Source organism: Antechinus flavipes, chromosome 2 (assembly GCF_016432865.1).
Source record: "Antechinus flavipes isolate AdamAnt ecotype Samford, QLD, Australia chromosome 2, AdamAnt_v2, whole genome shotgun sequence".
In the NCBI taxonomy this organism is placed as follows: domain Eukaryota; kingdom Metazoa; phylum Chordata; class Mammalia; order Dasyuromorphia; family Dasyuridae; genus Antechinus; species Antechinus flavipes.
The window spans coordinates 549,196,832-549,212,627 of record NC_067399.1 but is presented as its reverse complement, the minus strand read 5'-3'; the positions used below and the strand labels follow the sequence as shown (position 1 = coordinate 549,212,627).

Below are 15,796 nucleotides of genomic sequence, written 5' to 3'. Positions count from 1 at the left end.
TCTGAGGACAATGTGGTAGTGGTCACATTTTTACTCTTTAGCACTGCCAAATCTCACAGAAATCAGAATTTTGTTGTTTCCATACTGGTTAGCTATTTTTTCTTGATATAGTAATGTCTAAGGTGCCTCTCATCTTGCACATTATGTGATTTATGATTTTTAGTTTCATTTAGCTTTATTCTGTCTGAACAACACTAAATTCATTAAGAAGTATCCTAAACTGAACTCTGTGGCTATAATAACCAAGCTTGACTCTTGAGAAGAGATATGAGAATGCCCTTCCTCTCTCTTCTTTGCAGAAGTGGAGTTGGGTACTTAGGATGAGGTAACATCCTTATCTGAATCATTGGATTCAGTTGATGCTAGTTTTATTGAAATGCTTTTTTTCTGTTTCTTTTTATTATTTGTTATTAATTATGATTTTCAGTGTGAATGAATAAATTGGAGATTGAAGGTAAGAAAAACAAAACATGTGAGAAAGTTTTCTTAAAGTATTATGTTTCTGATACAAGAATAATGCTTTAAGCTTGGGGCATTAGTATTTTATTTTAAAATAAAAGCAAAATTAGGTCCCAAAATTATGAACAAATTTTTAGAAAGCTATGTTAAATCCTTTGTCTTAACTAATTAAGATAGCACCTGTCTTTTTTTTTTTCCCCTTAATGCTTTTAACACTCAGTTTCTGTGGAGGCTTTCTCTTGTTTAGCATTATGTGTTTCTGCAGTACTTCCAGACACTACTAGGTTAGTTACACTGCTGGCATGCCCAGGTCGATCCAGTTTTTTCTGAATGGACTTGGTAGTCCGAGAATGAGTGTGTAAACTTTTTGACCGGACAGAAGGGAATCCCCAAGTTTGGTCTGGTTTCACAGACAATAATGTTTCTGTTGTAGTTGAAGTTCTGCCAATGACAGCTAGAGAACTACGAGAAGCTTTGGAAACTGCTTCTTTAACATCACTTTTATCTTCTTTGTCTGTTAAATGCTCTTTCTGCTCTGCTTGCATTGCAGTTTCAGATACAGTTAAAGGGAAATCTGTACTACGAGATCGTGAAATTTTCCTTTCAACTTGATATTTCCATTCTGTAGTCCACTGTTCAACTGTCATGGGGCACACTTGGTCCATTATTGAACTATAGTTGGTACTCCAGTTGTTAACTCCACCAGTTAACTTTCTTTCATGCAAAAACACAAAGCTTCTAGACTTCATAGTTGTCTTTAAAGTTTTATCAGGGTAGTAACGTGTTATTTTTGTTTTTTCTAAAGGGTAAGAAATAGCTCCTTCTAACTTTGTCCTTTCTACTTTTAACTGAGTATTCTGAAAATCTGATCTGGCCTGTTCATTTATAACATCTGTTTGATTTAAGCCTTGGGAAACAGTTTCATCATTTTTTGAATTTTCCTTCTTTTCATCTTCTGTTGAAATACCAATATTTGGACCAGATTTTGGCAAAACATCCTGTACATTGTCTAAAGTGATTTTACAGCAATCTTGTGTTGTTGATGTATTTGTGTTGGATATCATACAAAGGCTTCCCTGACGTTCTGGTACCAGATGCATCCTTGTTTCATGACCATCCTTCTCATCCTTTACACGAAATGAACAAGTTTTTTTATGCAATCCAGGCCCAGGTGACAGAGGAATGACACTATCCTCATAAACTAACTCTTCTCCATTGAAATGATATCGATACATGCTATAACCATCAGAACTGTTGATACTACTTTGTCTAAGGAGAAAAGTTATATCACATTCTGAAGATGCCCTGGATCGTGTTGGTACCAGTTCAGATTTATCAATTCCTGCAAGTTTTTCAAGAGCATTTACCATTCTACTTGATAAGTCTTCTAGCTGAGAGAGTCGAAGGTCTACTGTTTGTAGTGAAGCTTTCATAAAATGTTCTCTTTCATTTACTTCTTCTAACCTCATTGACATATTTTCAACTCTGTTGAATAGAAAATAACAAATTGAATATATTAAGAGTCTAAAGAAGTAACATAATAATGAGATTTTTAGACTTTTAAAATCCATGAAAACACTGAATATTTAGTCTCCATAGAAACTTTGTATGTGTGTATATGTGTTTATGTATAGATATAGATATAGAACTAACTAGTAATTATTTTAAGGTACAAATATTAAATTGGACAAAAAAAAGTGCCCAGCTATGACCAGGTCAATCAGTCAATAAACATTAAGTATCTAATAAATACTAGGCATTGTGCTAAACACTAAGTATGCAAAAAGAGCCAAAAGATAATCCTTGCCTTCAAGGAGTTTACAATCTAATAAATTATGTCAGCCATTATCATTTTGATAGCAAAATAGAATGTGACAAAATCTAAATTGCTTTGAAATTCAGTACTGGGAGAAAATGTACTATCAATTAATTAAATTAAGATTATGTTTTCTAATAAAATGATGAAACATTAGCTAAGAAATAATTTTCTTTAAATCATTCACTTCTTTGAATAAATCAATATTGACTTAATGAGGTTGTATTTTGTAACAACAGGGCATCACAGTGTTTCACTATTAATTGTTTTTTTTCTAGAACTACTGGTGATTGCCTATAGAATTCTAATATTCTACATAGAGCATAGCTTAAACATCAGATATAAATCATATGAGGTGTATTTAGCTTCTTAATGAGCAAAGAAAGTACAAAAAACAAATTATTTCTATTCTGTTTCTTTCAATCCCAGGAATCACTTCTGCTAGAATCTGAGATTTTTCAGTGGCTCAGGGTTGAAGCCTCCAAGACAGGTAGAAAAGCTGCATCCAGAAGGGAGCCAAAGTAAATGGTTTGGGAGGGGCAAGGATATGGTATTTAGCTGGAGAACCAGTTCAGAAAGCAGAACTGAATATGCAGGTTTAAGTAAAGTGTGAGGGAGAAGACATTATTAGGTGGAAATGAGGTTAACATTTTGGGAACTGAGTATTACAAAATGCATACTGCATTCATTTTCTTATTCTTCTTAAGCATTTTTCTATCTAGCTACCTGAAACTGGATTCACCCTTTAGCTTCTTCCTCTTTATTAGTTGCATTTAGAGGTTCTTTGTAGGGCAGTTGGCAATGCTGATTTATAAGAGGCTAGGACTAAAGATATTTACATATATAATAATAAGAATATAGAAAGAATAGTTTTAGAAGAAGGAGGAGAATTAGGGTAGTATGATGTCTCTGAAACCGAGGGAAGATAAATTATTCCATGAGGAGGAGGTGTTCAACATGTTCAACAGTGTCAAAAGCAGCAGAGTTATCAAGGAGTTTGAGTAATGGGAAAAGGTCATAAGATTTGGTGATTAAGGGGTCCCTGGTAATCTTACAGAAAGTAGCTTATCTTGACTGGTTGAGGCAGAAGCCAAATTGCATAGATTTGAGAACAATGTGGGTGGTGAGGCAGTGGAGAAATCATGTCTAGACCTTTCATCCATAAAGGATGATGGAATCACCAAATTTGGACTCTAAAATTATAGTCCAACGTGCTAATAGAAGCTATAGAAATGACACCAAAGAAAATATAGGTAGACAAAGCAGATTGGTTCAATTTTATATATAGAGAGAAAACTTTCTAGAGGTGATACAATTATGAAAGCATGGAGGGACGTATGTATAAAGTATCTGAAGGGGGGAAGATAGAAAAGGAATGAAAAAAAAATCAAGGATCTTACTATTACTCTCTAAGAGTACTAGATAACATAAACTAATTATCAATGTATATTCCACTGCCTCCTCCATATAAATTCTTTATAAAAGTTTAACAACAGAGGTAATTCTGTTGACTGACTCTCTGATAAGAAATATCGAATATGGTTTTAAAAAGGAGGATGTGTGTTTGTCAAAGGTATTTACGTTGTGATGGAGGAGATTCAGTGAGGCTTTGTCAAGTCCTTCAGGTGTTCCTGTTTCTGTATGATATTATGCTGATTATATCAAATCCCATAATATTGCACATCCTCCTGAAAAAGATCTGTAATCATAGAAGGGAGTTTGGGTTGTCCATCCAGATAAGAAAGATTAAGTGGATAAAGAATGTTGCATAGATTTTCACTTGCATTTGGAACTTGTCAAACCATATGTCTATCTAAAAACAACATACAGAAACAATGAGTTGGGCCCTGAGTGCTAAACAAGAATGATAGCTATCAGGAATAACAAAGTTCTTCACATGATAGTAAAAAGGCCCATCTTTTAAATGCTAATATTTTGTTGGTATGTCTATATAATTATACAACATGGAATACCAAAGAATTAAAATTTAATTTTCATACAGAAAATGTGATAAGTCTGAGCAAGCTGCAACATATAACTAACGAGGATTCTGATGTAATCACAGTATTCTGCCAAGAAGAGAAAGTGGACTGGTAGTGTGGCAAAATTGAGAGATAAGAAATGGATGGTTCTTCGCTGTTATCCTTATGATGTTGGAAAAAGAAAGACCTCTTTCATGCTGTATATACCATCTCTCCACACCCACCTCCTGCCACTGCCCATAGCAAATTTTTGAGAACAATTGGATAAGTTGTATAGGGTGGGGAAGGATAGAAAGATTACAAACTACATCTCTGGAAGAACTAGTAGAATTGATGAATTCACTGATTTCAGTTGAAAGGTTATTGTGGTGTTTGTTTAAAAAAACAAACAAACAAACAAAAAAAAACCTGGATGACAAACTTCTGACCTAAAGTAAGGAAAAAGGTTTGCTTTTGTTAGCACAAATTTAAGTCAAATAGTCCTCTTTCAGTTCTCTTAATCTCTTTATTCCTTCTAAGAAATGTAAAACTTGATATCTTTTTTCCCTAATAAAGAAATTTTTCATCATCTTTTTCTGAGACTGAGAGATATTTGTTTGATAACTTTTCCTTTTGTCCTTGAAGTTATTTGTCTTATTTTCTTTTCCAGGCTGTGGTAGAAATAGATGTTTCTGACATTATCCACAAATTGAGACGATAGAGAGCACAGGACCTGTGATGGATTGATTCAAGACACACCTCAAGAGAGATTCCTCACCAGAATGATGATAACCAGGGCATATAAAGCCTTTGGTCACAGATGCCTAGAATACCATCTTCCAAGGTACATAGGCCTGTAATTGGCCAGTGGAGGGAACATCTCTAGTGAGGGTCAGTGAAGAGAGCTAATTCAGATTAGTCAGAAGCTCCAGTATTCTATACCTGTGTGATCTTGAGCAAGGTACTTTTAACTTCAAAGCCCTTTGTGATGAGTTAAAATAGACATCAGGAGTGGTGATAAATAAATTCAAGAGAGCAATAGATTATAAAAAGAATGTTATATTAAAGTAACATAATAGAAATTAGTAAATAACTTAATAGAAATTAGTTCATGACAAAGAAATTATATTATAGGCATCATTCGGAAGTTACAAAGGAGTGCTGTTTAATATGTGAATTAACACAGAGGAGTTAGCAAGGAAAAGTATGTTAGCAATTAACAAGATAAAAGACAAGTTCCCTAGTGGAATTCACAATTAACCAGAAGGAAGACACCAATAAAGAGATTATGCCATGAGGCAGGAGTACACCGATGACTAGCAGGCTAAATCAATAGAGCTCAGCAGACTAACTCTAAAATGAGGTTAGCAAGGGGAAAGGGATTACATCATTGACTAACCCTAAAAGGGATTTAACACCTTTAAAAGAGTTAGCGATAATAAGTAGAAAAAACGCCATGAGGCAATGGTGGGGAGAGGAGATGAGAAGACGCCAGTAGGCACCATGGCAGTCTAACCTTAAAAGGAATTTGTCAAAGATCTACATTATGGGCAGATGTTTTATAGTAGAAATATAACTTCTAAGGTTTGGCATCATTGATTGGATGCATAAGGTGGGATTTCTAAAGACCTCTATCTGAGATGTAACTGTAATGAAAGTCCATTTAAACAAAAGAGCTACTTAGGGACAAAAGGTTCAATTACTGCTGAGATGATCCCAACTGTACCCTCTTGCTTGCCTCAGAAAGTATTGTAATCCTATCAGTGCTTCAGAAATTAGCTTTCTCTGCTAATGCCTACTTCAATACCAATTGATCAATGGTTCATAAATGTAAATTTCTGATAGAGATAGAGAGTCAGTAGAATCAGGAAGATTCATCTTCCTAAATTCAAATATGGTCTCAGACCCTTATTAGCTGTTTGACTCTGAGCAAATCAATTAATCCTGTTTGCCTCAATTCCTCATCTATAAATGATCAGAAGGAAATGGGGAAACATTCCAATATATCTACCAAATAAAACCCAGGTGGGGTTATAAAGAGTCAGACATAAATGAAAACTGACTCAACAATAACAACTGTGTTAAAGTGAGAATTCCTCATGCATTGGAACAGAATATTTACAGAAAATATTTTAACAGAAAATAAACTTGCTTTCTCAAAGCTTCTCTCCTCCCATGGAGAAAATCCAATTTATTTTATTTAGTTATTTGAAAAGTGTGTGTGTATATGTGTGTTGTGTGTGTGTGTGTGTGTGTGTGTGTGTGTGCACTAGTGCGCGTGCATGCATGAGTGTGGGCATGAATGAATGGTGGGGTGGGGACGTGGGACTCAACTACAACTGAAATTATCTTTTGATTGTAGCTATTTACATAATGATTTAATGATCTGTTTTTTTCAAAGAGATAAATTCTGGTTTAGATGTTAGGTTTTATATTACTGGCAGTGAGTCAGTCAACAAGTATTAATTAAGCAGTTACTATGTGTTAGGCACTATGCTAAAACACTGGGAAGGCAAAAAAAAGCAAAAATATTTGTAATGTGTTTTTCTTCTCCTTTGATTTTATCTTGGTGAGAAAAGCCTTTATCAGAGCCACATCTTATCTAATTCCTAAAAATTTGAAGGAGATATCCACCAACTATTATGACTATAAGTGGCCTTTCTTCTGAATCATAAGAGTAATTTGAATAGGGTTTTCTTTCCCTAATAGTTACATTGACTCCACATCCTAAGCTTTCCTCATCTAACCTAAGAGTTCTTTTGAGAAAAGCATTAGGGAATTTTTTTCCTAATCACAAAACATATGATTTTCCCACGTGGCATTCCTTTAGAACAATTCCTGAGGTCTAGTCTTTCTCATTCTTTTAGATCAAAGGAAACCAGAAACAAATGAAAGTATGCACTTAACAATGAACAATTGCTTTTTTTGAACTTGACTTTAAACTGCACTTATTTTACAAATTAATATCCATCCTCAACTTTTTGTGTAGATTTTCTTCTGAAATTCTTGGATAGAATACCCCATAGTTGAATCTTACAAAATATGATAAAGTATTATTTATACAATCCACAGCAAAGTAATAACCACTGCTTTTACTTTCTGGCTTCCTAAAATGATTCAATGACTAGTAGGTTTTCTGGATTTTTTCCATTTAAAAAAGTACATAACCATCCATTGCAGGAGGCTATAAAACTGCATATCCTTTGATCCAGCAATACTACTGTAAAAATATCCAAAAAAGGGGGGGAAGGGCACATTTGTACAAAAATATTTATAGCAGTTCATTTTGTGATGACTAAGAATTTTAAATCAAAGGGATGCCCATCAACTGGGGGAATGAGGTTAGCAATGGGAAGGGGATATATAACTGTAATGTAATCTTATTGTGCTGTAAGAAATGACAAGCAGGATGATTTCAGAAAAACTTGGAAAGACTTACATGAACTGATACATACTGTATATAGTTAACAGCAATATTGTTCAATGAAGAACTATGAATGACTTGGCTATTTTCAGCAATACAATGATCCAACACAATCCCAAAGAACTGATGATGAAACATACTATCTGCCTCCAGAGAAAGAAATAATATTAATTGAATACAGATGAAGCATGTCTTTCTTTTTTTGTATTTTTAAAATTTTATTAGTCTTCTTGTATAAAATGACTGATGTGGGAATGTTTTACATAATTGCATATATTTCTGATTGCTTATCATCTCAAGAAGAGAGGGAAGAATAGTATTTGGAAATCAAATCTTTAAAGAAAAAATTTTTAAAAAAATTAAAAAGGATATAGTCTTATTTAGGTCTGCTAATATTTAGTTATCACTTAATTTTACTTTTTTTTCTTTTAATCCATGTAAGTGAGAGATGTTAGCTTGGCTTTGCCAACTGAAATGAGTAATCCTATTTTAAAAGTTTTTAGAATCAATTTAACATTGCATGTTTGATTTTTTAAAAAGAGCCCAAAGAATAATTTTCTATATTGATTTTTATCACCTTCACTATTAGATTTTTGATGAGTCTTCATAGGTTAAGGACTAAGCAGGTTTACAAACTCAATTTTACATAAATCATTTATAATCTATCCCTGGTCAATAAAATTTTTTTATCACCCCAATGTAAATGTGGTTATATTCTTCAGGCCTCTACAAGATGTGAAATGAATAGAAATTCTCCATAATCTTTTACTTGTATCTGGACCCACCTTTCTTCCTGGTACTTAGTTTAAATGTTATATAACTAAAGTTTTAAAGTGTTTTAATATTTAAAATGTCATCTTTATTAGAAAATTTTAGTAAAATCTTCCATTTGAATTATATCCTATTTATGTTCTGATAATGTTTTTTAGTAACTTCCAAAATTATATGTAAACTAATAATTCAGTATTTTGATTTGTATTTTCACTGTATCAGATGCAAATTCATATTCTTATGAGAGGAATTACTGCATTTTTTTTAAGTGTGTGAAGATGAGAACTCTGGAGTCCTATAAGTAACTCTATTATTACAACTTGTTTCATGTGCAATGATCTTAAATCACCTGCAAGACATTCTGTAAATTATATGGAAACATTTCATTAATGATAAGGCCAAATGTCAACATAAAATAATATAATATATTAGTAAGATAACTAGGCCCAGATTGTACCTGAAGAAATTCATGTTTTAGGATCTCATGACACTGTGTACTTGAGGTTTAAGACTATTTCCACCCTTCAATTATGGACCAGATTTGTAGACAGTAATGTCTTATCCACTATAAAATATATAACCTGGCTATTTTTATTTCTTTCCATTTCCTTATACAGAACTTACCTCTTCAACTCTATAACTGTAGTTTTCATGTATTCAAAACTAAAGCAAGTAAAAGAAAAACTAGAAAAAATGTTAATCTTCAGAACCAAAATATATTTTGAATTTCATAATTTCTCCCAATCTCCTTGAAGGAAATTATTATTAAATAACCAATTGTTAATGTTGGACAGATGCAGAATTCTTTCCCTTCCTCATTTGGAGATTGAGTCAAAGCTTAATTCTCTGAATAGCAAGACCAATGATGGGTTGAAATCTTGGAGTTGTTGCCCCAATTGGGGAACTGGAGAATTTAATATAAGGTGAATTCTGATCAGTTGTGGTCTAATCAGGCTTGGATGGAGGTGGATCCTTTTTCTAAATTACCTAATGCTAAGGTTGATCAAGAAGTAAATAACATAATGAAAGTCAGTTTCCCAGCCCCTCATAAGAATAGGCTCACCTTTCATTGTACTGTTCATTCTTCTCATTAATTATTAAACAATCAAAGTTGATTACCATCCTCAGGAGCAACAACTCTTCAAAGGGTATATTGGCATTAAATGGATTCCATGCAATTTCTTTAGCATTCCAGAGTACCACTGATCCTTTTTATTAATTATCCACTAGTATGATTAATAAAATGATTAATTGTCCTGAAATTATATCTCTTGAACTTTTTATATGTCACAGCTTTTTTTAGTTTGCTAGGTATCCCTTCCACATGTGACTTTCCTCAACATGTTTTTGATATATCATGGGTTGGCAGTTATGCAGACATCACAGAAGTCCTGAAAGACCAGTGATCTTTTAATATCATAATAATTCAGACTTCTCTGCAAAGAAAAGGCTAAAAATTTTACATGGGATTTTCCTGATTGCTTGGGGTGGGGGTGGGGGCATCATGCCTGTAACCCTAGAATGTAGAAGTAAGTACTGTATATTAAATCACACTTAAGAGAATCTTCAATCTACTTAATTTGAATTTATTAATAGTTTTTAATACTAGCATTACAGATTGGTTTTAACCAGTTTTAATCTAAAAATGGCAAATTTTCGATTCCTCTTCTGAGAGGGAACAAAAAAGTTATCTTAATAAATATTAAGATTAATAATATAATTAGCTAATATTAATGAATAAAGAATAAAGAATTAATATTAATTCATTGAGAAGAAGGCTGGGGAGAGAGAAATGGCAAAGAGAGAGCATTTCATTTCTTTTGAATGCTTAAATTTCACTATAATATCTGAAATTTATTTCATACTTTAAAGTTTACAAAAATGATTCCTATTTGACTCTTATAACAACCTGTGAAGTAGATAATACAGGTACTATTGTTCCCATTTTACAGCTGTGGGAATAGGCTGAGAGAGGTCAGGTATCTGAATGAACGTAATCACATGGCTGGAAAATATAAGAAATTAAATTGAAAAGCAATTCTTTGTTAACTCCTAATCCAGTGTTTTGTTCACTAGGCCACTCTATCTGTTATTCATTCACTCATTCAACAATTTATTAAGCATCTATTAGATTCAATGCCTAAGCACTGGGAAAGATACAGGGATAAAATGGGATCATTGTCCTTTAAGAAGGTTGCATTCTAGAAAATAAATGGATATAATACTAATTTGTATTAGTCAGTTGAATGTGTCAAGTCCATAAATAGGAATATAAAATACTATGAGCTCAGATAGGAAGAAATTGCTTATGAATAAAGGAAATGTCTTCTTTATAGGTGATTCAGTACTTGTCTATTGTTCTCCCTCAGTACTATATTTGCAGCTGTTATCCTAGGCAATTTGAATATCTTTAGTCTTTTTCTCATCGTCTCTACAAATGTCCATAGAGTATCAGCATATATGACAATATCTAACCTCTTCAATCTGTGGCCATAGCTCTATCACTCACATTTTGAACTTGAGAGATTTTCCATTTCCCCACCACAAACTAGTCACTTTCTAGTCTACAAAGACTACAAAATACAAATTCTACCACAGCCACAGAATTAAAACCTGCCCAATCTAGCTATGTTTAACTTGATCCACTGCCCAAACAACTCCATTGTTACCCACAAAATTGAAGCCATCACTAATACCTTAGAAAGCTTTACTCTTTCAAATTTTGTCAATAACTGTTGTACCTACATATTAATAGCTCCCACAGGCCATATCCATTTATGCTCTCAGGCTGAAAGGTAAAACTGAGTAAAGTCATGAAATCACACTGACGTGCTATTATTCATTCCTTGTCAATTCCTAGAATACACCCAACAGCTATTTCAAACCTTCTAAATTTTATTTAAACCCCACTTTCCTCACATGGGCAGTTCTCCTAATATGGAATACCCTTGAGAAGTCTTTTGAGCCTGTTTTACCTAACACAAAGCCTATTTCATCTCCAGCTTCCTTTGGCTGTCTGTGTCTTTAAAGCTGGGGAGACTGAATCATTCTTCTCTTTCTGCTGCTTTCTCATCAGCTGTGTGCAGATGATGAAGTTCATCGTTCACTCATGACATGGGGACTATGAATTGAACTAGAGAAAAGGGAAGGATCCTCTTCCCCTGCTCCCTCTCTTTTATATTCACAATCACCTGAGAAATGGGTATAGAGATATTTGTTTCTATATGTTTGTCCATCTCAATTTCAGATGCTAGAGATAATTTCTGCAGGACTGAGAGTTCAGGCTATGATGACTTAAGATGAGCCACTATTGAAGCCCAAAGAAGCTAGCATGCCTGGGACTGGAGCCCAAGGTGGAGTTTTTAGACTTTGAACTGGAACTATATTTTATAGAAAGAGAGCTAAAATATGAACCCTAGCCTCTTTTCTTCCCCAGAGACTGAGATATGCAAAAGGGAGGAAGGTACCTTCTACATGTTGAAGAACTAAGTTTGTAGGTTTGTAATTATATTGTTTTGAAGAAAATATTTCTGTGTAAAAGCTAGTTTGACATTTAGTAATTAATAGAACTGAGGTAGAAGAGACCACCTCCTACATATATGGAGGAACACCATCAATGGAGGCTAGAGCCAATTAAAGAGCCTAGACATCTCCAAATACTTTTAAAGATACTAGATAATCCTGAAGGAGTGAAATGGTAGACTCTAACCCATGTGGCCTTCCAGGCAATGGGGATCAGAGTGGTCTTGTGTTACACACATTTTCCTTCTTCTCATGTCTGTTTCCTTTCAGCCACTGATTTGGCCATTTTCTGAAGAACACTAAGACCATTTCTCCCCTCTCTAAAAATCTTTGTACAACTTTTTCATCTTGCCTTTTTTCAGAGGAGGAAATAGTTTCCCCATAGTTAACCATATCCCGATGCCATCATTTTCTCTAAGACATTGCTCCTTAAATTACAGCATCTCTCTCTAGTGTCTTTAATTTTTTCACCTATTGGCTCTAGCACCATATATACATATGTTACATACATACTGTGCACATATATATATATATGTATACATAGATGATATACATGCATACATTTGTTTTGCATGTTATTTTGAATCATATGTATATAAAAATTTATACACATGCATATATTAAAACATATATACTATATGACAATTCATGTGATCTTATTTCTCCCTCTAGTTAGCATTCTATATTTCTTTTCCCTGTTGGGTTTCTTCTGCCAGTTTCCTTCTTTTTGTTTTGACCAGGGAGTCAAAACGTAAAAGAAAAACTCCAATGAAAAGGAATGCAATTTTGTTTTTTCTCAACTTTTTTTTCGTTCTTGAGCCAATTTTTTTTTGTGCAGCAAGATAACTATAAATATGTGTATATATATGTATATGTAGAGAATATAACATATTTTAACATATTTAACATGTACTGGATTACCTGCCATCTAGGGGAGGGGATGGGGAGAAGGGGAAAATATGGAACACAAGGTTTTGCAAGGGTCTGTGTTGAAAAATTACCCATGCATAAGTTTTGTAAATAAAAAGCTTTAATTAAAAAATAAATTAAAAAAAAAAAAGAAAAGGATTGCAAGGCCCCTAAGGAATCAGTTCACACCAAACCTTCAGTTAGAGTCCCAAATCTTTCCAGAGTTAAAGGCCTTGCCACCATGTATAGGTATCAGGGATTATAAGAATATAGCTTCCTTCTTGAAGATATAGAGGATATAATAGAAGATATTTACCCTTAAAAAATATGAAGACATAGAGAGGAGGGAATAAGAACCATATTGCAGGGTGATGAAAATAAAGTAGATAGCAAAACAAAAGAGTCCATAGTTGTGGACTACTAGAAAGGGACTACTGAGTCATAGGCAAGATAAAGAAAACCAGTAAACAAGGGATTCAATGAATGTTGTTTAGCAGAAGACTGCTGGAAGTCAACATCTAGTTTTAGGCAGAACATAAGTAGGAGATTTGGCAGATAAACTGGAGTCAAGAAAGAGTACAGCAACAGGAAAGACTTTAAGGAGAAAAGTCAGCCATCTTGCTAAGAGTCAAACTAGAAAGAAAAGCTTAAGTTGGTATCCTATCATCTTGTTCCCTCCTCTCTACTGAATCTTCATTTCCAAAGATAAAACCTTATTCTTGAGCTTGGAAGTAATTTTCACTGTTAAATATCCTTTTCTTCTGTGTTTTGCCTCCCTTGTTTTTCTATGAGGCTATCTATGTTCTCCTAGTAATGCGCCTAAATCTCTGACAAATATTTTTGTCTCCTAATCTTTTCCCTCCCATCACATATATTTGCATATTTTCTAAGGTTGAATCTTTGGCTTTACCTTTTTCTTTTTATACTAACTATTGGAGAACTCATTCATTAGGAGTATAGCAAAAAAGAATTTAAAGGTAGATAATCTGGGTTCAAATCTTAATAGATGACACATAAAGTCCCTTCTAGCTCTAAACTTATGTAGCACTCTCATAAGTTCAGATATCACTCTTACGCAGATAACTTAAAAATCTGTATCTGATCGTTCCCCAAGATAATCTGGTTCAGCATTTCCACTGCATATTTTTACTGGTATGTTCCTAGTATCACCTTAATTTAACATGAAATCTAAAAGCTTTCCCTGACCACCCTTAGACTTCCTTGGAAGTTCTACAAGATTTGTTATCTGTATCATTTGTCAATTAATTATGTATTACATATAGTAGCAAAATATTAAGATTTCATATTGTTAGATTTTCACACACTTATATTTTATCTCCCCAGTGAGACTATAACCATCTTTGGAGTAAAGACCAGAGTTTATACTTCTTTGTATCTTCACAGTACATCTTGGGAACCCAACGACCAATCAAGCATTTTTTGCTTTGATTTTTGATTAGTTTTTCTTCATCTTTTTCTTCATTTTGTCTTCTACTCCTTCCTCTCATGCTGTTCCTAATATTCTGAATTGCTCTTTTCTCTTTTTTAAAGTTGAAATTTATTTTTGGAAGGAAGATGTATTTTATGGTCACATCTAGTACAAGAAAGTCACTTTTTTTTTTCTTAAAAGTCTCCAAAATCTCATTAAGATCTATGATTTAGGAGAACCATTGGCTTTATTCTATCTATCTTATTTGAAGCTGCAACAAATGCCAAGTGATTATTAATTGCACATTTTATGGATTTAGCTTGTAACTATAATATCTAGGGTAAAATAAACTGGGTAAGTTTACATCTAGAAGTATATAGTAATGATGCTTATCTTGTATAAATATACATACAGATATATATGTATATATTATAGTTTTAACTCTCCTGTTTAAAGAAAAATAAGGACAGTTTACCATTGATATTCTTATAGTTTCCCTTCAAATCCCAAGTAAAAAATGTGATTTATTTTGATATGTTCCATTATTGATGAACACTAAACTTGTGCCATTCTAGTCTTTAAAAAAAAAAAAAAAGTGTCTAGAATAATGGTTTTTACATAATAGATACTCACGAAATACTTTTTTGATTGATTGATTTCTGAAAGTACTCTGTTCTTTGAAACTTGAATAAGATTGGTTTGTATTCAAGATGGGAAAATCCTTGAAGACTACTTTAAAAGTTTTAATGGCATGATGGGGTTATATCTTTTCTTGCCTGTTTCAGGATGTCTATGTTAAATCCTGTTGTACTTTAGTGGAATCATAACTTAAAATTAAATTACATTTTGATCTGATTTAGAGATGCTATTTTTGTTATTCTTTCATTCCAAGATTTCTTGCTAAAAGGTAAAACTTTAATATTGTAAACAATTTAAATTTATGTACCAGTTACCAAAATGTTGTTGTTCAGCCATGAACAATTCATTTGGTCTTTTCTTGGGAAAAAATACTGGAAAGGCTTGCCTTTCCTTTTCCAGCTCATTTTATAGATGATGAAACTGAGAGTACAGGGTTAAGTGACTTTCTTAGAGTCATACAGCTAATAAGTATCTGAGGCTGAATTTGAATTCACGTCTTCCAACTCTTTATCTAGTGCATCACACAGCTGTCCCACCAGACCATGAGCTAAAAACCAAGAATTTAGTTAAGACAACTAGGTGGCACAGTAGATAATGCACTGAGCTTAGAATCTTTTCGTTTTCATGAGCTCAAATCCAGCCATAGACATTTACTAACAGGGTGATCCTGGGTTTACCTTAGTTCATCATCTCTAAAATTAGCTGGAGAAGGAAATGGCAAACTAGTCTTTTTTTTTTTTTTTTTTTTTTGGCTAAGGAAACCCTAAATGGGGTCACAGAATTGGACACAACTGACAAATGATTGAATTAAGAATTGGTTCTTATATAGAAGCAAACAGAGAACTCGGGGTGGAAGGCTTTAACAA

General features: G+C 33.4%; 1 protein-coding gene across 1 annotated transcript in view; it reads right to left on the bottom strand.

Annotated features, from left to right (window-relative positions):
• Nucleotides 1-464: 464 nt before the first annotated feature.
• The window catches only part of TRPM1 (transient receptor potential cation channel subfamily M member 1), an 86,384-nt gene continuing 71,052 nt past the window's right edge, over nucleotides 465-15,796 (bottom strand). Inside the window, exon 27 of the mRNA XM_051973799.1 lies at nucleotides 465-1,944. Coding sequence (XP_051829759.1) covers nucleotides 669-1,944 — 1,276 coding nt within the window. The 3' untranslated portion in view covers nucleotides 465-668. The remainder of the gene's footprint in view (nucleotides 1,945-15,796) is intronic.